Here is a 22,291-nt window from a genome sequence, read left to right on the forward strand (position 1 = left end):
AAACAAAATGGTTTGGATTTTTATCTATAAGTAAAAACCCAGGAAAAAAATATAGAAGATTCCTAATCCTAACAAGTACATGGCTCAAATGTTCTTTTCAGTATATTGTGTAGCTACATTCGATTTCACATTTTTTTTGTAACATCTACAGAATACAGTGATATTCTTGCTTGCATGTCTGACCCATACAACTCAACACCACTCTCTGGCCCCATGATCAGCATCTCTTACTAGTCAAATATTTAAAATCTTTAAAAACTGAAGAGTCAGATGTTTTTTAGAACCTTGGTGCATTGAAGGCATTTCTAGTTATTTAAAGCCCATGCTTTTAAAGGAACTGAGCTAGCCACTTTTACATTCTCTATTCCATTCCAAACTGATGCTAGACAGACCAGTCAGTCAAGGACATAAAGTACAGAATAAAAAAAAAAACAAGTATTTTGGCAACTATTCAAACCAAATCATTTATGAAATTGTACTTCAGCATACCTATCAAATGGCAAATAAAAAGTGAATGAATTAATTAAAAGACTCTAATGGTATTTCGTTCTGCATAAGTGTTTCCATAAAACAGGTAAAGAAGTGAATTTGCCCATGTGTGATGTAAGTAGAATGTTGAAAGTTTTCAGGACATGTCACAAAAGACATCCAAAGCCACAAAACTGGCTGAGGGCAGAAGTGGGCAAGGACTTTGGTGTTAATGCAACTTTTCTTATTTGGTGGTATCCAGATTCATCCATAATATAAACGTTCCTAACATTAAAGTAACAATATAAAGAAATAACTAACCATCTCCTTCTAGCTCATCACCTGATACACAAGCAGACCACGACTTCTACTTGTTTTTACACAGAATCTAACAGGCCTCTCATTTTCTTCTGTCTTTTTCCTGTGATAATTTTCTACTTTTGAGTCATCTCAACTTTAAATTCAGTGGTACTTACCAGAAGGTGTCATTTTTGCCCCATCTGGATTTTGGATCTGAGCTTTACATATTATTTTAAGATTGCTCTTATATGGCATTAACATGTAGCTTAACAGTGATATTATTATTATTATTATCAATAGTCCTAGTGCACCTCAGTTTATAGACATTAAGCATGCCAAACAACTAAGAGATACTGCAGAATTACAGGCTACCATTCTTCAATATTCATTAATTGCAAAACAACAGAGCAACCAGTCTCCATTTTTTATACTCACAGTGCTGAAGAGCTGAAAGGTTTCATAATATTCCTTGTAGCATTAATGGTATAATCCTCCAGTGTCTGGTTCTTGTTCTTCTTCTCTCTTCACCACAAGTTCACCTCCATGAGCTTACCTCCTCTCTTGAAACTTTCTTGGCCTCCATGTCTTTTACTCTAACTCCCCCCATGCACAAGTATGAATGTTGACATATCTTGGGCCTACATTAAAATGGATGCAGTAACAAAATACACATATTTTGAGCACAGTCAGTTTTATCAGACACTATCAAACCTTTATGTGGAAAGGCTTCTCTTTTCTGAAGGTCTGATCCCACTTCTGTTTAAGTAATACATTATTGAGGACATATGTCATGTTGCTCACCAGATGCTACCTTGTGTGTCATTTGAGATGGAGTGGGGGTTAGGTTTTCTGTGGCAGGTATTAAGTGATATTTAAAGCAGAAGGTAACGCTTGCCATCACACATTATTTATTATGTAGCAGAAATGGCTAAAGAAAGGAACACACAGGGAGAGAACACTTTGTGTGTCTGGGAAGGAGGCATCAGTCCACTCAGAATACAGCAAAAAGCTGGGCAAGAACATATTGTTGGAAAAAAATCTAAATGATCTAACAAAAATAGAGGATCAATGTGCCCTGAGAAACACGGAGCAGAGGACTGTTATTTTATCGAAATATATATGGTGGATCACAAAACCATCTTTGAAGTTGAGACAAAACTTTCTCACAAGTATTTGGATTTATACATGAAGTAATACAGGAAGAGTTACATTTTCACAGGAAGAGTACTCATTTCAAGAAAAAGGAGTACACTATTTATTTTGTGTTTTGCCATGACGGCCATGCAACGATTATTACAGATTCCGGTAAATGCCGTTAATCTGGTTAAACATGATCAAGCTCAAGAGGAACTAAAAAGTCCAGTTTTGACTCCGGATGGCTCTCAGCAAACCTGGTATAATGCTGTGCAGGCAGATGAGTTACGCCTGCTGAAGTCGTCCCTAGATCAAGAGCAAGGGTCAGAGGACACAACTTCTGAAAGTGTGCAGTCTCAGCCTTTGAGGTAGGAGAGAGGACATTTTATATAGAGAGACCTTAAAATTTGCTAGTAGAATGTCTTATAACAACTGCTGGATTTGTTCTAGTGTGCCTGTTGTTGAAGGTTTGATTTTAGTAAGCCCTGAATATCTAATAAAGTTTTAATAACAGACAGTAAATTGTGTGCACATGTAATTGCAAAATCAATAGTTGACACAATACTTTGTAACACCCAGCTTACTGTCATCTCATTTTTATTATACAAAATACAGTATTGTCCTAAGAATAAGGAAAACATAGTAAATAATGAGAACAATACTGTATACAGGGTAGTTGATTACACTAATTAAAGTATGCCATTAATTTCTAGTAGATACTCTAATAATCATTAGTTTTTTTGCAGGTATTTACAATTGCACACAGCTTATGTTTAAGTACTTTAGATTCATAAGGCATCTGGTAATTAGAGATAGTATGTATCACTGAGAAAGCAAGTTTTTTGGCTTGCAAGAACAAAATCTACAGTAAGTGTTCGGCAATTGTTCAAAACAAACTGTAGAATGGATCCATCTGCTCTAAAACTATTAAGTAAAGAATTACCGAATCTTTAATATTTTTCTTCTTCTTCCTCAATGTTTGTCCTGTGCTATTACAGGGTGCGCCAACTTGAACGTCTCTTTCCATTTCTCCTGATCAAAAGCAGATTGACTTTAAATTGGCGCATGTCTCCCTTTTCATTCTATCAAGTCATTGCTTCTTGGGTTGTCCACATGGTCTTTTACCTTGTGGGATGAGAGGAAGGACAGTCTTTGCCACTGATTAGTCTTCGCTTTGGATAACGTGACTATACTATCACAAAAGGGCTTCTGGCAATTTATCGCCAATGGGCACTGCTCCCATCATCTGCACATGATGTTCATGACATGGTGCCATCTAATGAGTCAAAGTGTCAAACGCAGCAGTCTCATGACTTATAGCACTTGCTTTTGAGTCATGGTGCAGCCCAAAATTTGGCACCACATAGGGCAACTGGGTGGACATTGATCTTATAAAATTTTGCCTTCAGTCCTATTGCATAGGACTCCAGTCACTGACCTGGGAGCCAAGTAATTGACTTTTAATATTAATCTTTTAATATGTTTCTACTTTTCATAGAAACAGCTTGAAATTACTATTGTCAATTGCAGGATTAGCACATGTTGTAAACAGGCTATTCATTAATTAACATATTTTACTCCATATCATGATAAACATTAATTGTGTACCCTATCATAATGCAACATCACATTCTCAGACCTGCTTAATCCAGTTCCCTGGATGGAGTATACCCCATCGCAGGTGCACTCATGCATACAGCCTGACTAAGAAGGCTTTAATTTAGAATCAGTATAAATTCCAATATACACAACTCTGGGATGTGGACAGAAAATGCTTGTCTGTTTAATGCTAGATACTGGTGAGTCACAACCTATAGCAATTCTGTAAATACAAACATGCATATAATGCTCCTAAAATTTTTTCTTTTCAACTGAATTTCAAAGATTTTTCATCTGGTGACTTCCCTAATGGTAGTTAAATTGCTTATTTTATACCTTGACCTGTCAGGAGGTCGGAGGTTAGGAAGCAGATAATGGAATCTCTTCTCATTGAGGAGCATTTGAAGAGGGACTATGAAGATTATAAACAGAGTGGTTTGACAATGATATGCTACTGTGCCGTGACGTTTAGAAACTCCTGGGCTAATAGACGTGTAGATAAGTTCACATTTTTGTAAATTGACAGAAATCAGTATGAATTAGATTTTGTGCATTTTGCTTGCTTTTATCTATCTACAGAATCTGAACTTTGTTTTTCTGTCCAGCTAATTGTGTGGTCTGATTGAAACTGAAACTGTACCAGTGAAATCTGGACATGTGATCACGGTATTATCTGAAGTTCATAAGGATTTTGTCTTTTCCATGTTTGTTACCTGTAGAACTGGATGTGTCTCTTTAATATATTATTGAAATATTAAATTCTTAGCAATAGTTTTAATTTTTCTATTTGGTATAGAAAGATTGAGAAAAGTATTCAGAGCCCTACACTTTCTGCACTCTTCATTCTCTTGTAGATTTAATATTAAATGGTGTAAGAAAGCCACTATATTGCGCCCGACCCGACACAGATTGACACGGAGGCATGGGTAAAATTAAATATTTATTAACTGTTTATTATACTTCAGCTGGAGGGCTCGTCTTCCCTATAATCTCTCCAGCCACAACACAGTCCCAAAAACAGTACAGTCATCAAGCACCTTCTTCTCTCACCACCACTCCTCCTCAGCAAGCTTTGTTCTCCACCTCCCGACTCTGGCCGCTGAGTGGTGGTTGCTGGCTCCCTTTTATTGAGTACCCCTGCTCCAGGTGGTTGATTGCCAACATCCGGCTGCACTTCCGGGTAAGGCGAAACCAGTGCCCAAAAGGGGTCAGCAGCTCCTGTTGCAGCACCCCCTGGCAGCGCCTGCAGAACCCCACAGAGCTGCACAGAACTCCAACCCCCATGAAGCCCTGGGGGAGTCCGAGGCACCGCTGCACCCAAGAGAGGCTGCCATCTAGGGTCCAGGGGGAGATACTGGGCTTCCCACCCTTGTCCCCCTGGCAGATGTGGTGAAGGGGCGTCCCGGCCAGGCATGGGCCCTGGCCATTCATCACAATGGGTAAATTAGATATTTTTGGACTTACATCTACACTAAAAAAACCATAATGACAAAGTGAAACTGTGTTTTCAGGAAGGGTTAGGAGTAGTTAGGAGTAGGGTTAGGGTTACTCTCTTTAGGGCATCACAGAGCATCAATAAAAGCATAGACTCGTACTTCACATTATTTGGCCAAGAGTCTGGAAAAATAATTTGGATGTCCTTATTATAAGATGAAAGAATTGGTGAAACTAATTAATTTTTTTCTTCTTGTATTCAATTATAGTAGATATATTTGATGCAAGCCTTTACTGCAGCAGATCACTTTCTCTAATGGTGTAATGATGATTGTTGATGAGAGCCAATCAATTCAATGAATTCTAATCTAGTCTACTCGATTCTCCCATTACCTACATGGGAAGTCATTCGCTTTCATCAACAGTCTATAAGTGTTGCCTTATATCAGTGGTGCTCGGCCCCACTGGCTTTTTATTGGACTTCTATTTTAAATAAGCAGACTGTTATTTCCCATCTTTTGGTATCAATGCAGAAACTAAAAAAAATAAAATCACTGCCTAACTAAATTTTATTGGAATTTATCAAACTTTTGTGTAAGTTGGTTTGTAAGATTTTCTTCTTCATAATTTGTATTTCTCTTTTTTCAGGTGTTCTTGTAATTTATAGAGTTTTCTAGTATGTATGACTGTGTAGTAGAACTAGACTTTCACCATTTAATTTAGTTTGTCCTGATGTCTACAGTGCTCATTGTTAATTGTCATTATTAGAATAAAATTAAGGGAACAAACCCTTAGAGTTTGTAGAGAGAGTTGTAGAGTAAAAAAGTGAATGAACATGATTCAATTGGAAAATGGTTGGCTATTTGGCTTTGGGGTCTCTCCAGTTTTGAGCATTCAGATTTAGGGGTTTAGGTTATGTTGAATGGTGTTTAAGAACCTTTTCAGTCAGATTGAAGGTCTATGTTTCCTTATTAGATTATGTGTACAACACGTGTTCACATTGGCTAAAAAATGTGACCTGAGAATTCATTGATTTTTTCATAGACCAGCAAAAGTATTCTACAAACAGGTACAGTGGAATCATGACCATAATTCGTTCCAAAACTCAAAACAATTTTGCCCATAGGATTGTATGTAATTACAATTAATCCGTTCCAGACCATACGAAGTGTATGTAAATATATATTTATAGTTTTTAAGCACAAATATAGTTAATTAAACCATAGAATGCACAGCGTAATAGTAAACTAAATGTAAAAACATTGAATAACACTGAGAAAACCTTGAACAACAGAGAAAACTAACACTTCAATAGTTCGCGCTATAGCACTACCAACCGCTGGCTAAAAACACTTTTTTTTTAATGAGTTTTAAGCACAGGGAAAAAAATGAACATTTGAAAAAATCCGTAATTTAATAAACCACCAAGAAAAGTAACATTGCAACAATGCACGCTACGAACCGATCACTGTAAACAGAAGTGAAAACAAAATCAAGCCCAGTGCATTCTTTAACTGCCTTCCTACCTTATGCGTCCAGCTCTCTCTCTCGTGCTGCCTGTGTGTGTGCGCCGCTCTCTCTCTTGCGCTGCCTGTGTGTGTGCGTCTGTCTCTCTCTCGCGCTGCCTCTGTGTGTGTGTGTGTGTGTGTGTGTCGCGCTCTCTCGCTCTCTCTCTCTTGCTCGCTGCACAGGAAATGCACAGGGAGAGACTGAACATGTACAAACCGAAAGGGAAACTGGCTTGTTCGTATACCAAGTGTGTGGTCGTGAACCGAGGCAAAAGTTTTTGGTCGTAAACCGATTTGTACCTGTACCGAGACGTTTGTGAACCGAGGTTCCACTGTACTGGACGGTGGTTCAGTGGTTAGGAAACACTGTTATAGATAGCCTGTGATCAGTTAATATATTTGTTCATTTATATATAACAGACCATTCAATTCAAATGAAGGAATGTATATTCTCCATCTGTGAAATTGGAAGATGTATTAATGTAATATAATATAAGATCCACTCAGAACATTTATATTGTCTATACAAAGGCAGACCAATGCCAACTCATTGATGTCAGATAAATTATTTGGTTTGTAAATACAAATAACCAACATCATTTCAAGACTCTTTATAAATACAGTTACATACTGACATCATTTTTTATTTTTTTACAGTTGAAAAACAGGTATGTTATATGATTTCCTGAGGGTAACACAATGGGTCAGAGTTGGTAACTTTGTGGTTTAGTAAATCATCCCCTATCCTGAGATAAGCCTCTAGAATATTCCTGTCATCATATATATTCATTCAGTCAATTGATTTTCTAAATTACAAGCTAGTTCCATCATTTTTGTTTCTTTTTGGTGTTTGGTACACACATGTGGTAACCTTCTAAAATGTTTCTTTCGCAGGCATGATGATCTTAAAGAAATGCTAGATAGTAACAAGGATTCCCTGAAGCTAGAAGCCATGAAAAGAATTGTAGCTGTGAGTATATGATGAACCTGGCTGAATACTCTATTCTAATGATTTAGGTTTAAAAAGTCACAGTTCTGATTTTCTAACTTCACTTTCTATGTGAATAAATCATTTCAATAATACCTCAGCCAGCTATGTTTTTGATAAGACTGTTCACTATATTTATATTTTGTAACCTTCTGTTATTAAGATTGTATTTTCTATATGCTTTGCTTGACTGGTTGTTTACATTTGTTTATTTAACTGACACCTTTAAAGTAAAAAACTTTCAGATACCAAGTGTCAGGGCAGGTGACATGTCCAAGGAGTCAGGGACAGAGCTTTGTCATATACAGCCCATCACCTTAGACAGCACCCAGCTGTGTCTGGTCCATTTGTAGGTCTTTGACTATCTTTGTAGCAAATAGTGTTAGCTGACACAGCTCATGTATGGAAAGGGCAGACTGCCACACCAGATTCTGCATAAAGCAGATTGACGTACTTTGTCTTACAGTACATCACTCAAATAAAAATCATATTAAAATTATTCATCCATTTTCTAATCCATTTATCCAGTTTAGGATCGTGTGGAACCAAAACCTGTCCTGGCACAATTGAACACAAGGGCAGCACCACCAATAGACAAAGCACCGATTCATCACATAAACTAAATATTACAAAGTGTGTCTTTGATTTCTTTTGCCTAGTTTAAGGAGTGCATTGACAGACTTTAATAAATTGATTAAATTAGACCTGACCAGGATGAAATCACATTATTTAACTACACCAGTAGAAGGAGTTGTTCAAATCCATTTGAATGCTAAGGTGTTACGAGCAAGATTACCTTGCAGAGTAAAAAGAACAAATGATTTGCTTATGTATGTTTGAAAGGACTAAATAGAAATTACAACCATGGGACAGGCGAGGGTCAATTGATTGAGCAAACTTTGATTAGACTGGCAAACCAGAAACTGTAGTTTTCAGTGCTGAGTTGATCACCCTAGATTAAAAAAATCTTTTTAAAGAGACTCTTTCTTTTAGTTTTTATATAACGACTAGCTGTGTAAGCCCGTGCTGTAATTATTCCGGGGTCCTAGAAACTATTGAAATCGTTAGAAAATAAACTGAAATGTAGAGATGTCAGGTAATTGAAAGGAACTACTCTGGGCATCTCTCTCCTAGGAGGATTCGATTTGCCGACATACTTGCATTGCTTGTGTATTAGCGGCCGGAGGAAAAGTAAAAGGGATACCGGCTAATGAGGTTTTGTTTTGCTGACGTGCTGGCCTTGCTTGTGTTATTAGTGGCTAAGCGAGTTGTCTGTTTCCTCGGAGGCAGAGCCTTTACCCCAACTAAACCTCTCACTTCCAGGCCGGACAGATACAGACACTTCCACACATAGACATTTTGTATAACGACCAGTAACGGCGCACTGCACGATAACGTGCAGTGTATACACTTGACTTGAGCTTTCATAGTTTTCATCCTCTTTCTCTGTACGTTTAGCATTCGTTTGCTCAGAGGTTGATGCGCTTGCTGCTTCCTGAGCTGCTCTTCTTTTCTCCACCCTAGCGGCCCACTTCTTGTCTTCTTTCGTCGCCATCTTTTCGTGTTAAAACTGATTAAATCAGTGTTTGTGTTGCAATTACTTAGTACGTTTTTAAAATTTTTCACTTAAGCTGGCACTTCAATCTGCCTCAAGAATGATTTAAGATATGAAGAGGCAGGGGAAGTGACGGTGAAGGTGGTAGGGATGAGAACAGCGCACGTACGCATGTGCCGAGAGTTGATTCCACAATAAGATGAAATAAAAATGAAAAAGGAATAACCTTGGAAGTCAATCATCACCACGGAAAGCGGATAGTAGACTTCACTTAGTGTATGCGTACCAAATTTCAAGTGAATAGGTCAAACGGTTTGCAAGCTACAGGTGATTGAAAATCCTGGACAGACAAAAAAAGAACTGGCATTGTTATAAACTGGCATCTATATATTATTTTTTCTTAAAAGAATTCTCTACCCAAAGATGTTTATTTTTTATGTTAATTACTCCATGCAGATTATAGTGAAGGCCAAGAAAGTATTTTAATGCAGTGTCTTCATGAAGAACAGATAAAACAAACTTTCTGATGGAATGGGTGCGTATGGAGACCAAACTAGACCACAGTAAACAAAATAAAAATCTATGCATAATCCACTCGTCAAGTCATCTAGTCGTATGTTCTCAACGGACAATAAGCATGCATTTCAATTGAAGACCCACCTCATTTCTTGGTCAAGAGTTCTATCTTTAGTTCAGAAGAATTCACCTTGTCTGTTGTGAGTATGTGACTAGATGACTTGACATCCACTTGTATGATATTAGGATTATGCAATACGAGAAATGTGAGATTTTTTTCATGGACGTTTTTATATCATTTGCTGTGGTCCAGTTTTGTTCTCCATAGACAGCCATTCTATTAGAACGTTTGTTATCTCCATTCTTCTTAAAGACATGACATCATTTTTTTTAGTGATTCATACAAGAATCATTTTTTACACATACACAGTTCATAGCTCAACCAGCTTGAAATACTGTATTGTGGGAAAGGATCTTGAGGAGATTAACTTTTTATGCCACTACCTATATACAGTATGGATATTTGCATTCAAATTATGTTTAGAGGAAAATCTGAGGCTTGCTATTTTTGTGCTGATTGATGGTCTGGTTTATTAAAAAAAGAAATAGCTATAATCTGTTAAGGTATAAAATAAGGTTCTCCATCTGATGATATGTTATTTTTATGACATGCTTGTAGATTAATTTAGGAAACAATTTTTTTTAAGTGGTAGAGCCTTTTAAGGTGAACCACTTCTTCATAAGCAAGAAATCCACAGAAACAAATTACAGTAGGCAGTACAATTTGTTACCCATAGATATGTCCTGACACATTTGATCAAAGCTGATTTATTAATTGGTTTTGAAAACAATTTAGTGACAGCATTTGTTGTCAACATTTTATTTGGTATTGATTTGTATTGCTTTTATTGTGGGTTCCAATAACTCAGCAACACATTGTTTGGAAAAGAGTAACTCTATACTTGAACAGTTTTAGATATGTACAACAACTTCTGCAAAAACATCAACTCCTATTACTGTATGTAAATTAATTAAGACATTACTATTAGCTCTCAAGTTCACAGATCAACATCAACTATCATTACAGATTTAATAGAATTTTTATAAATATAACCCACTGAATTTGCCAACTTGATCCCTACACTTGAACAGTAACATTCTTGGTCTAAGGAGTAAATGCTTTGGTAGTTCTCAGAAGCTACCCTTATTAGTGAATGTGTTTACATGCACACAACTGTGATAATGACTCTCACACTCACCTCGGAGTATTGCACCCTCCACACATCCTTTTGCTGATACCAGCATAGGAAAGACATCCCCACCCATAATTACAACAGCGCAAGTGAGCAGAGAGCTGAGGAGACTTCGTGCCAGCAAAGCAGCGGGTCCAGATGGAGTATCGCCACGAATGCTGAAGGTCTGTGCATCGGAGCTGGGGGGTCCTCTACAGCGCATCTTCAACCTGAGCCTGGAACAGGGGAGAGTCCCGAGGCTTTGGAAAACATCTTGTATCACCCCAGTCCCAAAGGTATCACGTCCTAGTGAGCTGAATGACTTTCGGCCTGTTGCTGTGACATCACATGTGATGAAGACCATGGAGAGGCTGCTGCTTCACCACCTTAGGCCACAGGTTCAACACGCCCTTGACCCTCTGCAGTTTGCATATCAGGAGAAGGTGGGAGCAGAGGATGCCATCATCTATATGCTACACCGATCCCTCTCTCACTTGGACAGAGGCAGTGGTGCTGTAAGAATTATGTTTCTAGACTTCTGTAGCACCTTCAACACAATCCAACCTCTGCTCCTTAGGGACAAGCTGACAGAGATGGGATTAGATTCATACCTAGTGGCATGGATCGTGGACTATCTTAAAGACAGACCTCAGTATGTGCATCTTGGGAACTGCACGTCTGACATTGTGGTCAGCAACACAGGAGCGCCACAGGGGACTGTACTTTCTCCGGTCCTGTTCAGCCTGTATACATCGTACTTCCAACACAACTCGGAGTCCTGCCATGTGCAAAAGTTCGCTGATGACACTGCTATCGTGGGCTGCATCAGGAATGGGCTGGAGGAGGAGTATAGGGAACTAATCAATGACTTTGTTAAATGGTGCGACTCAAACCACCTACACCTAAACACCAGCAAAACCAAAGAGCTGGTGGTGGATTTTAGGAGGCCCAGACCCCTCATAGACCCAGTGATCATCAAAGGTGACTGTGTGCAGATGGTGCAGACCTATAAATATCTGGGAGTGCAGCTGGATGATAAATTAGACTGGACTGCCAATACTGATGCGCTGTGCAAGAAAGGACAGAGCCAGTTATACTACCTTAGAAGGCTGGCGTCCTTCAACATCTGAAATAAGATGCTGCAGATGTTCTATCAGACAGTTGTGGCGAGCGCCCTCTTCTACGCAGTGGTGTGCTGGGGAGGCAGCATTAAGAGGAAAGACGCCTCACGTCTGGACAAACTGGTGAGGAAGGCAGGCTCTATTGTTGGCATGGAGCTGGACAGTTTAACATCTGTGGCAGAGCGAAGGGAGCTAAGCAGGCTCCTATCAATTATGGAGAATCCACTGCATCCACTTAATAGTATCATCTCCAGACAGAAGAGCAGCTTCAGCGACAGACTGCTGTCACTGTCCTGCTCCACTGACAGATTGAGGAGATCGTTCCTCCCCCAAACTATGCGACTCTTTAATTCCATCCGGGGGGTAAACGTTAACATTTAACATTATACATAGTTATTGTCTGTTTTTCACCTGCATTATTATCATTCTTTAATTTAATATTATTTATTGTATCAGTATGCTGCTGCTGAAGAATTTGAATTTCCCATTGGGATTAATAAAGTATCTATCTATCTATCTATCTATCTATCTATCTATCTATCTATCTATCTATCTATCTATCTATCTATCTATCTATCTATCTATCTATCTATCTATCTATCTATCTATCTATCTATCTATCTAATGTGAGTAATGTGGTTAAGGCAGAAACCTGTTTACATGTGTCAGTCCATTTGTTGAGTTTTCCTTTGGTAAAACATTCCAGTGTCATAAAACAGATGAAATATCATCAACAGCTGCCGTGAATCCTAAAAAAAGCATGGAGTCCTTTGTTTCCCGAGCAGCGGGGGGAACATTACTGTTTAAAGTAACTTTGTTACATCACTCATTACTTCCAAAAAATGTAACTAAATATGTTATATAGTTATTTATTATAAAATGTACTGTGTTATAACCAGTGTGTTATTTTTTATTGTTAAGTATGAAAACCTGCATAATTGACCAACTTGCATCTGTTATTATATCCAAAGGTCATGTATGAACTTTCATGAAACTAAGTCAGGTCTTGAAACCCGAAAAATCGATCATTAAATCAGACCCCGACTTATATGCCTGTTCAAAAATACAACACTTTTTTTTTACATCTTCTTTCTTCTTCCAATCACGCAAATTTTGTTGCAGCAGCGCAGTTACCAATTTCTTTCGCAATTTCAGACTTTTAATTTAAAACCAGCTTCATATTTTCTATTGATCGAACATTCCATCGTAGATAAGGGATGCTCTCATGATAAAGGTGTATGAGGGTGTGAGATACAAAAAACACTAAACAGTGCAAACCTCACTTCGGAGTAGTCCGGGTATTACCATGTGGTCGCGTAGGCACAATGCATAGAAAAAAAAGGCAGTGAGCTCCGTAGTTACTCTCTCAGGTGGGCATTAGCATATCATAATCTCTTGGATCAATAGCATGAGTTTTCCGCATTCGATTTATACAACCGACATTATAAAATACTGGAAATTATATGATAAAATCAGGCCCCGAATTATCTGTGGGAGAACTTAAATGTGAGCATATACAGTAAACAAAAACACAGCCAAACGTGATCATTTTCTTGTGTTTTATAAATATGTTTAGTCCTTCATTTGCTGTGAAGTAAATAACATCCATCCTCTTTTTCTTTCCCCAAATGTAAGCCCACAGAGTTTTGCGGTATGAACACTTGCCCCCCCTTCAGCAGTGTTTCTACATATAGAATTATTTCAACTAGAGTAAAGCAATAATGTAAATAAATTTCCTTCAGGAAATTTATCTTTGCGGACGCTTCCATCAGTTTCTACATGTGGCTGCTGTGCGAAGCAAAGACATGTACAAAATCCTTAATCCAGTATTTGGATGGGAGACCATCTAGGAAAAGCTTGGGTTGCTGCTGGAAGAGGTGTTGGTGAGGCCAGCAGGGGACGCTTACCCTGTGCTCTGAATGTGGATCCCAATACCTCAGTACAGTGATGGGGACCCTGGGCTGTAAAAATGGCGTTGTCTTTTTCCAGATGAGATATAAAACTGAGGTTTTCACTCTCTGTGGTCATAAAAAATCCCTTCATAAAGAGCAGGGAGTATCCCAGTGTCCAGGCTAAATTGCCCACCAAGGTCTAGTCACTCTGGTCCCCTAACCACCCCTGTCTCTAATTGTCTGTCTCTTTCACCACTTCACCACCTAACAGCTAATGTGTGGTGAGTGTACTGGAGTGAAAATGTCTGCTATCACATCTTCCAGGTGGATGCTGCGCCTTAGTGGTAGTTGAAGTGGCTCCCCAATCAAAGTGCCACATAAATATAAAGAATTATTACTGTTATTATTATTAAGTGCAACCAGGTTAAGCGTTTTCAGGGCCAAATACGTGGGTTACTCACTGAGAAACCTACTTGTGTTAACTCGATTTCTCAGAGACCAATAATCCTAACAATAAGGGTATGCATGGCATTTTTTAAACCCGGCTTCCGTGAATACCTGGGTGATGATAACATGTTTCTGCCAGTAATCCAATAAACTGTAAAACATTTTAAAAAATCACCTAGTATGAAACAGCGTGGTAGAAAAGGTCTTTCATTATTAAACGGAATAACAAGAACAACTCAGTTGTGATCAGGATGTAATAAACTATCCAGCAGTTCAAAGATAGGGGGAGACTGAAAACACTACTTAAATAAAAGGAGCAGCTAAACAGATCAGGCCAATTGTCTAAAATGAGTTTGAGTGACTGTCCACCTCTTGAACCTTCCAATCAAACTAAAAATGACAATAAAGACTTGCCATTATTTTGATGGTGGCATAAACTGATATTGTATATGTATGTATATATGTATAAGTGTTTTCCTTCAACACACTGGCATCCACTTTTCAATGCTTGTTAGTGCCAAGATAGACTTAGCTCCTCACAACCCGAAGGTGAAATTGTGTTTAAAAGATGGACGGGAAATCTGAATCAGTCATGCTTTTCATTAGTCATGTTAGTGGAATCTCGGTGAAGAAGGGAGGTGATGATTAGTGAGCAGCAGTATGGTTTCATGCCAAGAAAGAGCACCACAGATGCAATGCTTGCTCTGAGGGTGTTGATGGAGAAGTATAGAGAAGCCCAGAAGGAGTTGCATTGCATTTTTGTGGACCTCGAGAAAGCATATGACAGGGTGCCTCAAGAGGAGTTGTGGTATTGTATGAGGATGTTGGGAGTGGCAGAAAAGTATCTAAGAGTTGTACAGGATATGTATGAGGAAAGTGTGACAATGGTGAGGTCTGCGGTAGGAGTGACAGATGCCTTCAAGGTGGAGGTGGGATTGCATCAGAGATCAGCTCTGAGCCCTGCCTTATTTGCAATGGTGATGGACAGGTTGACAGACGAGATTAGACAGGAGTCCCCGTGGACTATGATGTTTGCTGATGACATTGAGATTTGTAGCGAGAGTAGGGAGCAGGTCGAGGAGACCCCAGAGAGGTAGAGATATGCTCTAGAGAGGAGAGGAATGAAGGTCAGTTGGAACAAAACAGAATACATGTGTGTGAATGAGAGGAAGGTCAGTGGAATGGTGAGGATGCAAGGAGTAGAGTTGGCGAAGGCGGATGAGTTTAAATACTTGGGATCAACAGTACAGAGTAATGGGGATTGTGGAAGAGAGGTGAAAAAGAGAGTGCAGCCAGGGTGAAGTGGGTGGAGAAGAGTGTCAGGAGTAATTTGTGACAGACAGGTATCAGCCAGAGTGAAAGGGAAGATCTAAAGAACGGTAGTGAGACCAGCAACAGTTAGGTCCTAATTTCTAATTTTGGTTCTGTACATTACCACAATGAATTTTAAATGAAACAACTCAGATGCAGTTGAAGTGCAGACTTTCAGCTTTAATTCAGTAGGGTGAACAAAACGATTGCATAAAAATGTGAGGCAACTAAAGCATTTTTTTAACACAATCCCTTCATTTCAGGGGCTCAAAAGTAATTGGACAAATTAAATAACTGGAAATAAAATGTTCATTTCTAATACTTGGTTGAAAACCCTTTGCTGGCAATGACAGCCTGAAGTCTTGAACTCATGGATATCACCAGATGCTGGGTTTCCTCATTTTTAATGCTCTGCCAGGCCTTTACTGCAGCGGCTTTCAGTTGCTGTTTGTTTGTGGGCCTTTGTGTCTGAAGTTTAGTCTTCAACAAGTGAAATGCATGCTCAATTGGGTTAAGATCAGGTGACTGACTTGGCCATTCAAGAATTTTCCACTTCTTTGCTTTAATAAACTCCTGGGTTTCTTTGGCTGTATGTTCTGGGTCATTGTCCATCTGTATCATGAAACGCCGCCCAATCAATTTGACTGCATTTAGCTGGATTTGAGCAGACCGTATGTCTCTGAACACCTCAGAATTCATTCGGCTGCTTCTGTCCTGTGTCACATCATCAATAAACACTAGTGTCCCAGTGCCACTGGCAGCCATGCATGCCTAAGCCATCACACTGCCTCCACCGTGTTTTACAGATGATGTGGTATGCTTTGGATAATGAGCTGTTCCATGCCTTGTCCATACTTTTTTCTTGCCATCATTCTGGTAGAGGTTGATCTTGGTTTCATCTGTCCAAAGAATGTTTTTCCAGAACTGTGCTGGCTTTTTTAGATGTTCTTTAGCAAAGTCCAATCTAGCCTTTCTATTCTTGAGGCCTATGAGTGGCTTGCACCTTGCAGTGCACCCTCTGTATTTACTTTCATGCAGTCTTCTCTTTATGGTAGACTTGGATATCGATATGCCTACCCCCTGGAGAGTGTTGTTCACTTGGTTGGCTGTTGTGAAGGGGTTTCTCTTCACCATGGAAATGATTCTGCGATCATCCACCACTGTTGTCTTCCGTGGATGTCCAGGTCTTTTTGTGTTGCTGAGTTCACCAGTGCTTGCTTTCTTTCTCAGGATGTACCAAACTGTAGATTTTGCCACTTGTAATATTGTAGCAATTTCTCGGATAGGTTTTTTCTGTTTTCGCCGCTTAAGGATGGCTTCTTTCACCTGCATGGAGAGCTCCTTTGACCGCATGTTGTCTGTTCACAGCAAAATCTTCCACATGCAAGCACCACACCTCACATCAACTCCAGGCCTTTTATCTGCTTAATTGATAATGACATAATGACGGACTTGACCACACCTGCCCATGAAATAACCTTTGATTCAATTGTCCAATTACTTTTGAGGCCCTGAAATGAAGGGATTGTGTTAAAAAAATGCTTTAGTTGCCTCACATTTTTATGCAATCGTTTTGTTCACCCCACTGAATTAAAGCTGAAAATCTGCACTTCAACTGTATGTGAGTTGTTTCATTTAAAATTCATTGTGGTAATGTACAGAACCAAAATTAGAAAATAGTTGTCTCTGTCCAAATATTTATGGACCTAACTGTATGTTATATGGGTTGGAGATGGTGGCATTTTCCAGAAAGCAGGAGATAGAGCTGGAGGTAGCAGAGTTAAAGATACTAAGATTTGCACTGGGTGTGACAAGGATGGATAGGATTAGAAATTAGTGCAGTTTGGACGGTTTGGAGACAAAGTCAAAGACGCAAGATTGCATTGGTTTGGAAATTTGCAGAGGAGAGAAGCTGGGTATAATGGGAGAAGGGTGCTAAGGATAGAGTTGAGGAAAAGAGGAAGGCCTAAGAGAAGGTTTAAGGATGTGGTGAGAGAGGACATGCAGGTGATGGGTGTAACAGAACAAGATGCAGAGGACAGGAGGATATGGAAGAAGATGATCCACTGTGGCAACCCCTAACGGGAGCAGCCTCTCTAATGTACTGTAACATGAAACATGTGACAGAAGACATATACACAAAAAAATAAATCAATTATGAATAAGCAGGGTCATTGTTTTACTGAGAGAGCAGCAAGCAAATTAATTTTTTAGTAGTAAATTGGTAGGAATACTAATTAAATTTACATCGCAAATCTGTATTGAAGCATGTTTTTTGGGATCTAGTTTATATTGAATACAAATTGCTGAAAGGAAAAGGATAACAAACAACCATAAAAAAATAATAACAAAGATTAAAACATTAAATTAGAAACATATTCATTGATCTCCTCACCATTCCCCTCACCTATACTTGAACAAGCCCTGAATATTGGCATGATCATAAAAACAGAGAACAGAGAAAAGTGAAAAGTGCCCTGGCCAGACAGAAGCCCCATTTAAGACAGCCTCTCTCCCAACACAGGAACAGGTATTAGGGTTAGATTAAAATTAAATAGATCAGTGTTTCTCAACCATTCTGAGAAGTGTCTGGAACATTCTCTGTGCCAGCCTGGTAGTTAGGGTTATATCCTCTGCCCATTTTATAACATCTCTGGTGAGTAACATAAAAGTGCTATATGAACTTCAATTGCACTTGTATGCTGATTGCTGATTGTTAGGGTTTCAAGATGAGATGGTAATGTTTTTTAAAGAGAGAAGTCCAGGTTATAGGAGGAACAGACAAAATATCTTACTGCCCAGTGCTCATTCGGGTAGATTGTGACAAGCTGCCCTATGCAGTAATACACAGCATACACAGTGAAGTAAAGAAATAAAGAATTTGTAGAGAGGATACATAGAATGAAGGAGAGTCAAGAATACAGTAGAAGCTTTAAAAACCTACCGTTCTTACAAGTATAAAAAGGAATGATAAGGATGGAACTTTAAAATCAGACCTCAGAGATTACGATGTTTGGAGTCTAGAGTCATCAGATATGTTCTTATGACAGGTGCGTGGAGGAAAGAGATGTGCTTAGCTAGATTATAAAAAATTGGAGTGGGAGAATGCTAGACATATAAAAACCCTAAACCCCACTTAATGGTTAGGGCTGTTGTGTCCCATAAAAATCTGGATATTAGAGACCTGGTTTTCACAGCTCTAAATTAATAAATTAGTTTCAATTTTGGTAAAAACTTACTTTTTATTTGAAGCACTATGTTTAATAATATTTTGATTGTAGCTATTGAACAAACCACTCACAGCTCCTTTCTGAAAATTAAACATACTGAATGCTGAAATGTCAAAATCATTTTGCCCATTCATGTTCCCAGATACAACGGCCAATTAATGAAGGCAATATGCCTTGGTACTGAAGAATTTTTTTCTAATTTTTGCTCTGACTCCCAGATTTCCATTTTATGGTAGGGTTGCTTATAGAAACTCTCATATAGATAAGTCTTAAAGCTTATTGGAAATTGTTCAGAAGTATTACTAAATTTAAAAGTATTCTTTGATATCTTTTCAATATATATATGTTGTCTTTTTCTGCAGATGATTGCCAGGGGAAAGAATGCTTCTGACCTTTTCCCAGCTGTGGTCAAGAATGTAGCCTGTAAAAATATTGAGGTTTGTAAATGAAAATCTATCTATCTATCTATCTATCTATCTATCTATCTATCTATCTATCTATCTATCTATCTATCTATCTATCTATCTATCTATCTATCTATCTATCGTGACAGATAAGCGGCGCTGTTGTCCCCTTGAACCCACAGACCAAATGCCAGACATCAGATAAAAAGTCCAATAACTAAATTTATTGAAATAAATGTACATAAAGCACCCTCCACTCCACAATACTCCAATAAACAATCCACAATCAATAAATCAATACAACAATCCTCCACTCCCAGCAGCTCAGTCACCCTTCCGCCCAACTCGGCTCACTGCTGGGATCTCCCACATTCCTTTTATAGTCCATGACCTGGAAGTACTTCTGATCCCCCCAGTCCATGTGATTCTTAGCACTTCCGGGTCAGATCAAAACACTTCTTTTCTTCAGCCCAGAAGTATATCATCTCTTCCGTTTCCGTGATTGGGAAGTCCTTCCAGGCTATATGGAAAGTACAAGTTCCTAGGCCTCCCTGCAGTGTCCCCTGGCGGCCCCCATGGTATCCAGCAGGGCTGTGAAGAAAAACTCCAAGGTCCATGATGCCCTGCTGGAATTCGGGGCACCTCCATGTTGCCGGGAGGGCTCCATCTGGCGGTGTGGGGGTATTGGCCGGCCATATACCACAGTACCCTCCCCCAGCAAAGAACCATGGTTCGAAGCGGCCAGCCCCGCGAGGGATGTCTTTCTCCAGGAGGAGCTATTGGTCGGGCCTTGGCAATGTCTTGAATACTCCTGGGAGAACCTAGGGGGAACATTATATGGATAAGTCATTTTATCCCCTGTCCTCTGAGGACAACTTTGCCATATATGGCCCGGCCGATGGCATTCGTAGCACAGCCGCAATCCCCCTGTTTTGTCTCCCTCTGCAAGACTGGAAACAGTTTGGAAATATTGGCTCCGTCCCTTTATCTGCAGAGGAGGGTTCCACCGCCACACCTGAGCTCTCAGCTCCCTTTTCTAATTTGTCAGGAGACCCCCATTTCTCTTTTGGGATCTCCTGTTTAATCTGGGGTTATTTACAGTATGAGTCTCTCATGCCAGAGAGAGACCCTTCACTGTTTGAACCCCCTTTGACTTAAATATAATCGGTGTCGGGGTCTTCAGGATCGCATCGCTCCAGGAGGCAGCACCATCCAGCTGCTCCGGCTTGATCGACCCTTCCCCCGAACACTCGGTTAACATTCCCGATTCCCTTGTAGGGCTCGCAGAGAATTGGCACCCACTACTAATCAATTGCGGGCCCGATTCACTCTGCGTCCCTCTACTATGTACAGTACGCGTCTCGCTTACCTGTACCACCAAATTAATTAAGTCAGGAGGCTCCCGAGAAAACCGCTGCAGGTATTCATCTAGTCTTTTAATCTGCGCTTCAGCCGCTGCTTGCAAGTCTGCAACGATCTTCTGGATTGTCTGCACAACCTGTAAAAAACTGTGCACAGACTGAAGCAATTTCTCCAGCTCACACACGTCCATATTATTTAGTTCAGCCGAAGCATGCTCTAGCCATCAATATCCTTACCTTCCGGCTTGGGAGCCAATGAGCACACCCGCTTCTGGCACGTGCTCGGTTGGGCTGCGCACAGGCGTCTGGGAATTGGAGTTCCTCTCGGAGGCCTGCGGTGCCGCCTTTGGCTGACTGCGATCTATCTGTCTCAATTTATCGGCGGACCAACCAGTCATTTCCCGGACCTCCTTACCTTTTTGTGGGATGAGCGGTATTTCGCTCGACTCCCCCTTCCCCTTCGGAAAGCCCAAGTCCATCTTCTTTTGGGCACAGTCATCTGCAGCGGTACACGGACCTTGTCCTTCCCAGAATCCTCCGGGGCAGGTCACGTGTTCATCGCCGGCACCCGACATGCGGAAGTCTTTCTTTTCGCTCATCAGCTCAAATGAGAGCGCCCACCGTCATCGGGAGTTTCTCCTGCCTGCCGCAGAGCCTCTGAATGACCTTCTCTGAGGTATGTGCACGGGACAAAATGTGTTATTTTAAAGATGTTATCAATTGAATCCCCGGCACATACCTCATAGCAGTCGTCTTCTTCCGGAAGCTTTTCCCGACATGCGTAGTTGCTCCGTGGCTCATCCCGAGCGTCGGCTTTGACGAACATAGGACCTCCGCTTGGGCTTCTGCTCTGCTTAGCCTTCTTTTTCCCCACGACGGACTTGGTAAAGATGGGTTGTGGCGATTTTTCAGCGTGTCGTGACGCTGTCTTCTTGGGGTTTCTGTCCACAGAAATTTTTTCAGGTCCTCTGCCAAACCGACGGCCAGAGAATCCTGCCGGCTACACCACTGTCACAGATATAGAATCCTGCCGGCTATGCCACTGTGACAGATAGGGGGTGCTGTCGTCCCCTTGAACCCTCAGACCAAATGCCAGACATCAGATAAAAAGTCCAATAGCTAAATTTATTGTAATAAATGTGCATAAAGCACCGTCCACTCCACAATACTCCAATAAACAATCCACAATCAATAAATCAATACAACAATCCTCCACTCCCAGCAGCTCAGTCACCCTTCCTTCCAGCTCGGCTCACTGCTGGGATCTCCCACATTCCTTTTATAGTCCATGACCTGGAAGTGCTTCTGATCCCCCCAGTCCATGTGATTCTTAGCACTTCCGGGTCAGATCAAAACTCTTCTTTTCTTCAGCCCGGAAGTATATCATCTCTTCCGTTCCCGTGATTGGGAAGTCCTTCCGGGCTATATAGAAAGTACAAGTTCCTGGGCATCCCTGCAGTGTCCCCTGGCAGCCCCCACGGTATCTAGCAGGGCTTTGAAGAAAAACTCCAAGGTCCATGATGCCATGCTGGAATTCGGGGCACTTCCATGTTGTCGGGAGGGCTCCATCTGGCGGCGTGGGGTTATTAGCTGGGATGAACATCCGGCCATATACCACACTATCTATCTATCTATTGTTATATAGTGCTGTTCACTATCTATCTATCTATCTATCTATCTATCTATCTATCTATCTATCTATCTATCTATCTATCTATCTATCTATCTATCTATCTATCTATCTATCTATCTATCTATCTATCTACAGGTTGGTCCAGATCTAATTATGCA

General features: G+C 40.2%; 2 protein-coding genes across 2 annotated transcripts in view; one reads left to right on the forward strand and one right to left on the reverse strand.

The window, feature by feature from the left end:
- ubl7a (ubiquitin-like 7a (bone marrow stromal cell-derived)) overlaps positions 1 to 22,291 on the reverse strand; it is a 1,205,533-nt gene that overhangs the window by 496,356 nt on the left and 686,886 nt on the right. The gene's annotated exons all lie outside the window — the stretch shown is intronic.
- The window catches only part of LOC114667426 (AP-3 complex subunit beta-2), a 128,859-nt gene that overhangs the window by 11,127 nt on the left and 95,441 nt on the right, over positions 1 to 22,291 (forward strand). The window contains exons 2-3 of the mRNA XM_051920794.1: positions 7,338 to 7,413; positions 19,098 to 19,172. Of these exons, the coding sequence (XP_051776754.1) occupies positions 7,338 to 7,413; positions 19,098 to 19,172 (151 nt within the window). The remainder of the gene's footprint in view (positions 1 to 7,337; positions 7,414 to 19,097; positions 19,173 to 22,291) is intronic.

Source organism: Erpetoichthys calabaricus, chromosome 17, assembly GCF_900747795.2.
Source record: "Erpetoichthys calabaricus chromosome 17, fErpCal1.3, whole genome shotgun sequence".
Taxonomy (NCBI): domain Eukaryota; kingdom Metazoa; phylum Chordata; class Cladistia; order Polypteriformes; family Polypteridae; genus Erpetoichthys; species Erpetoichthys calabaricus.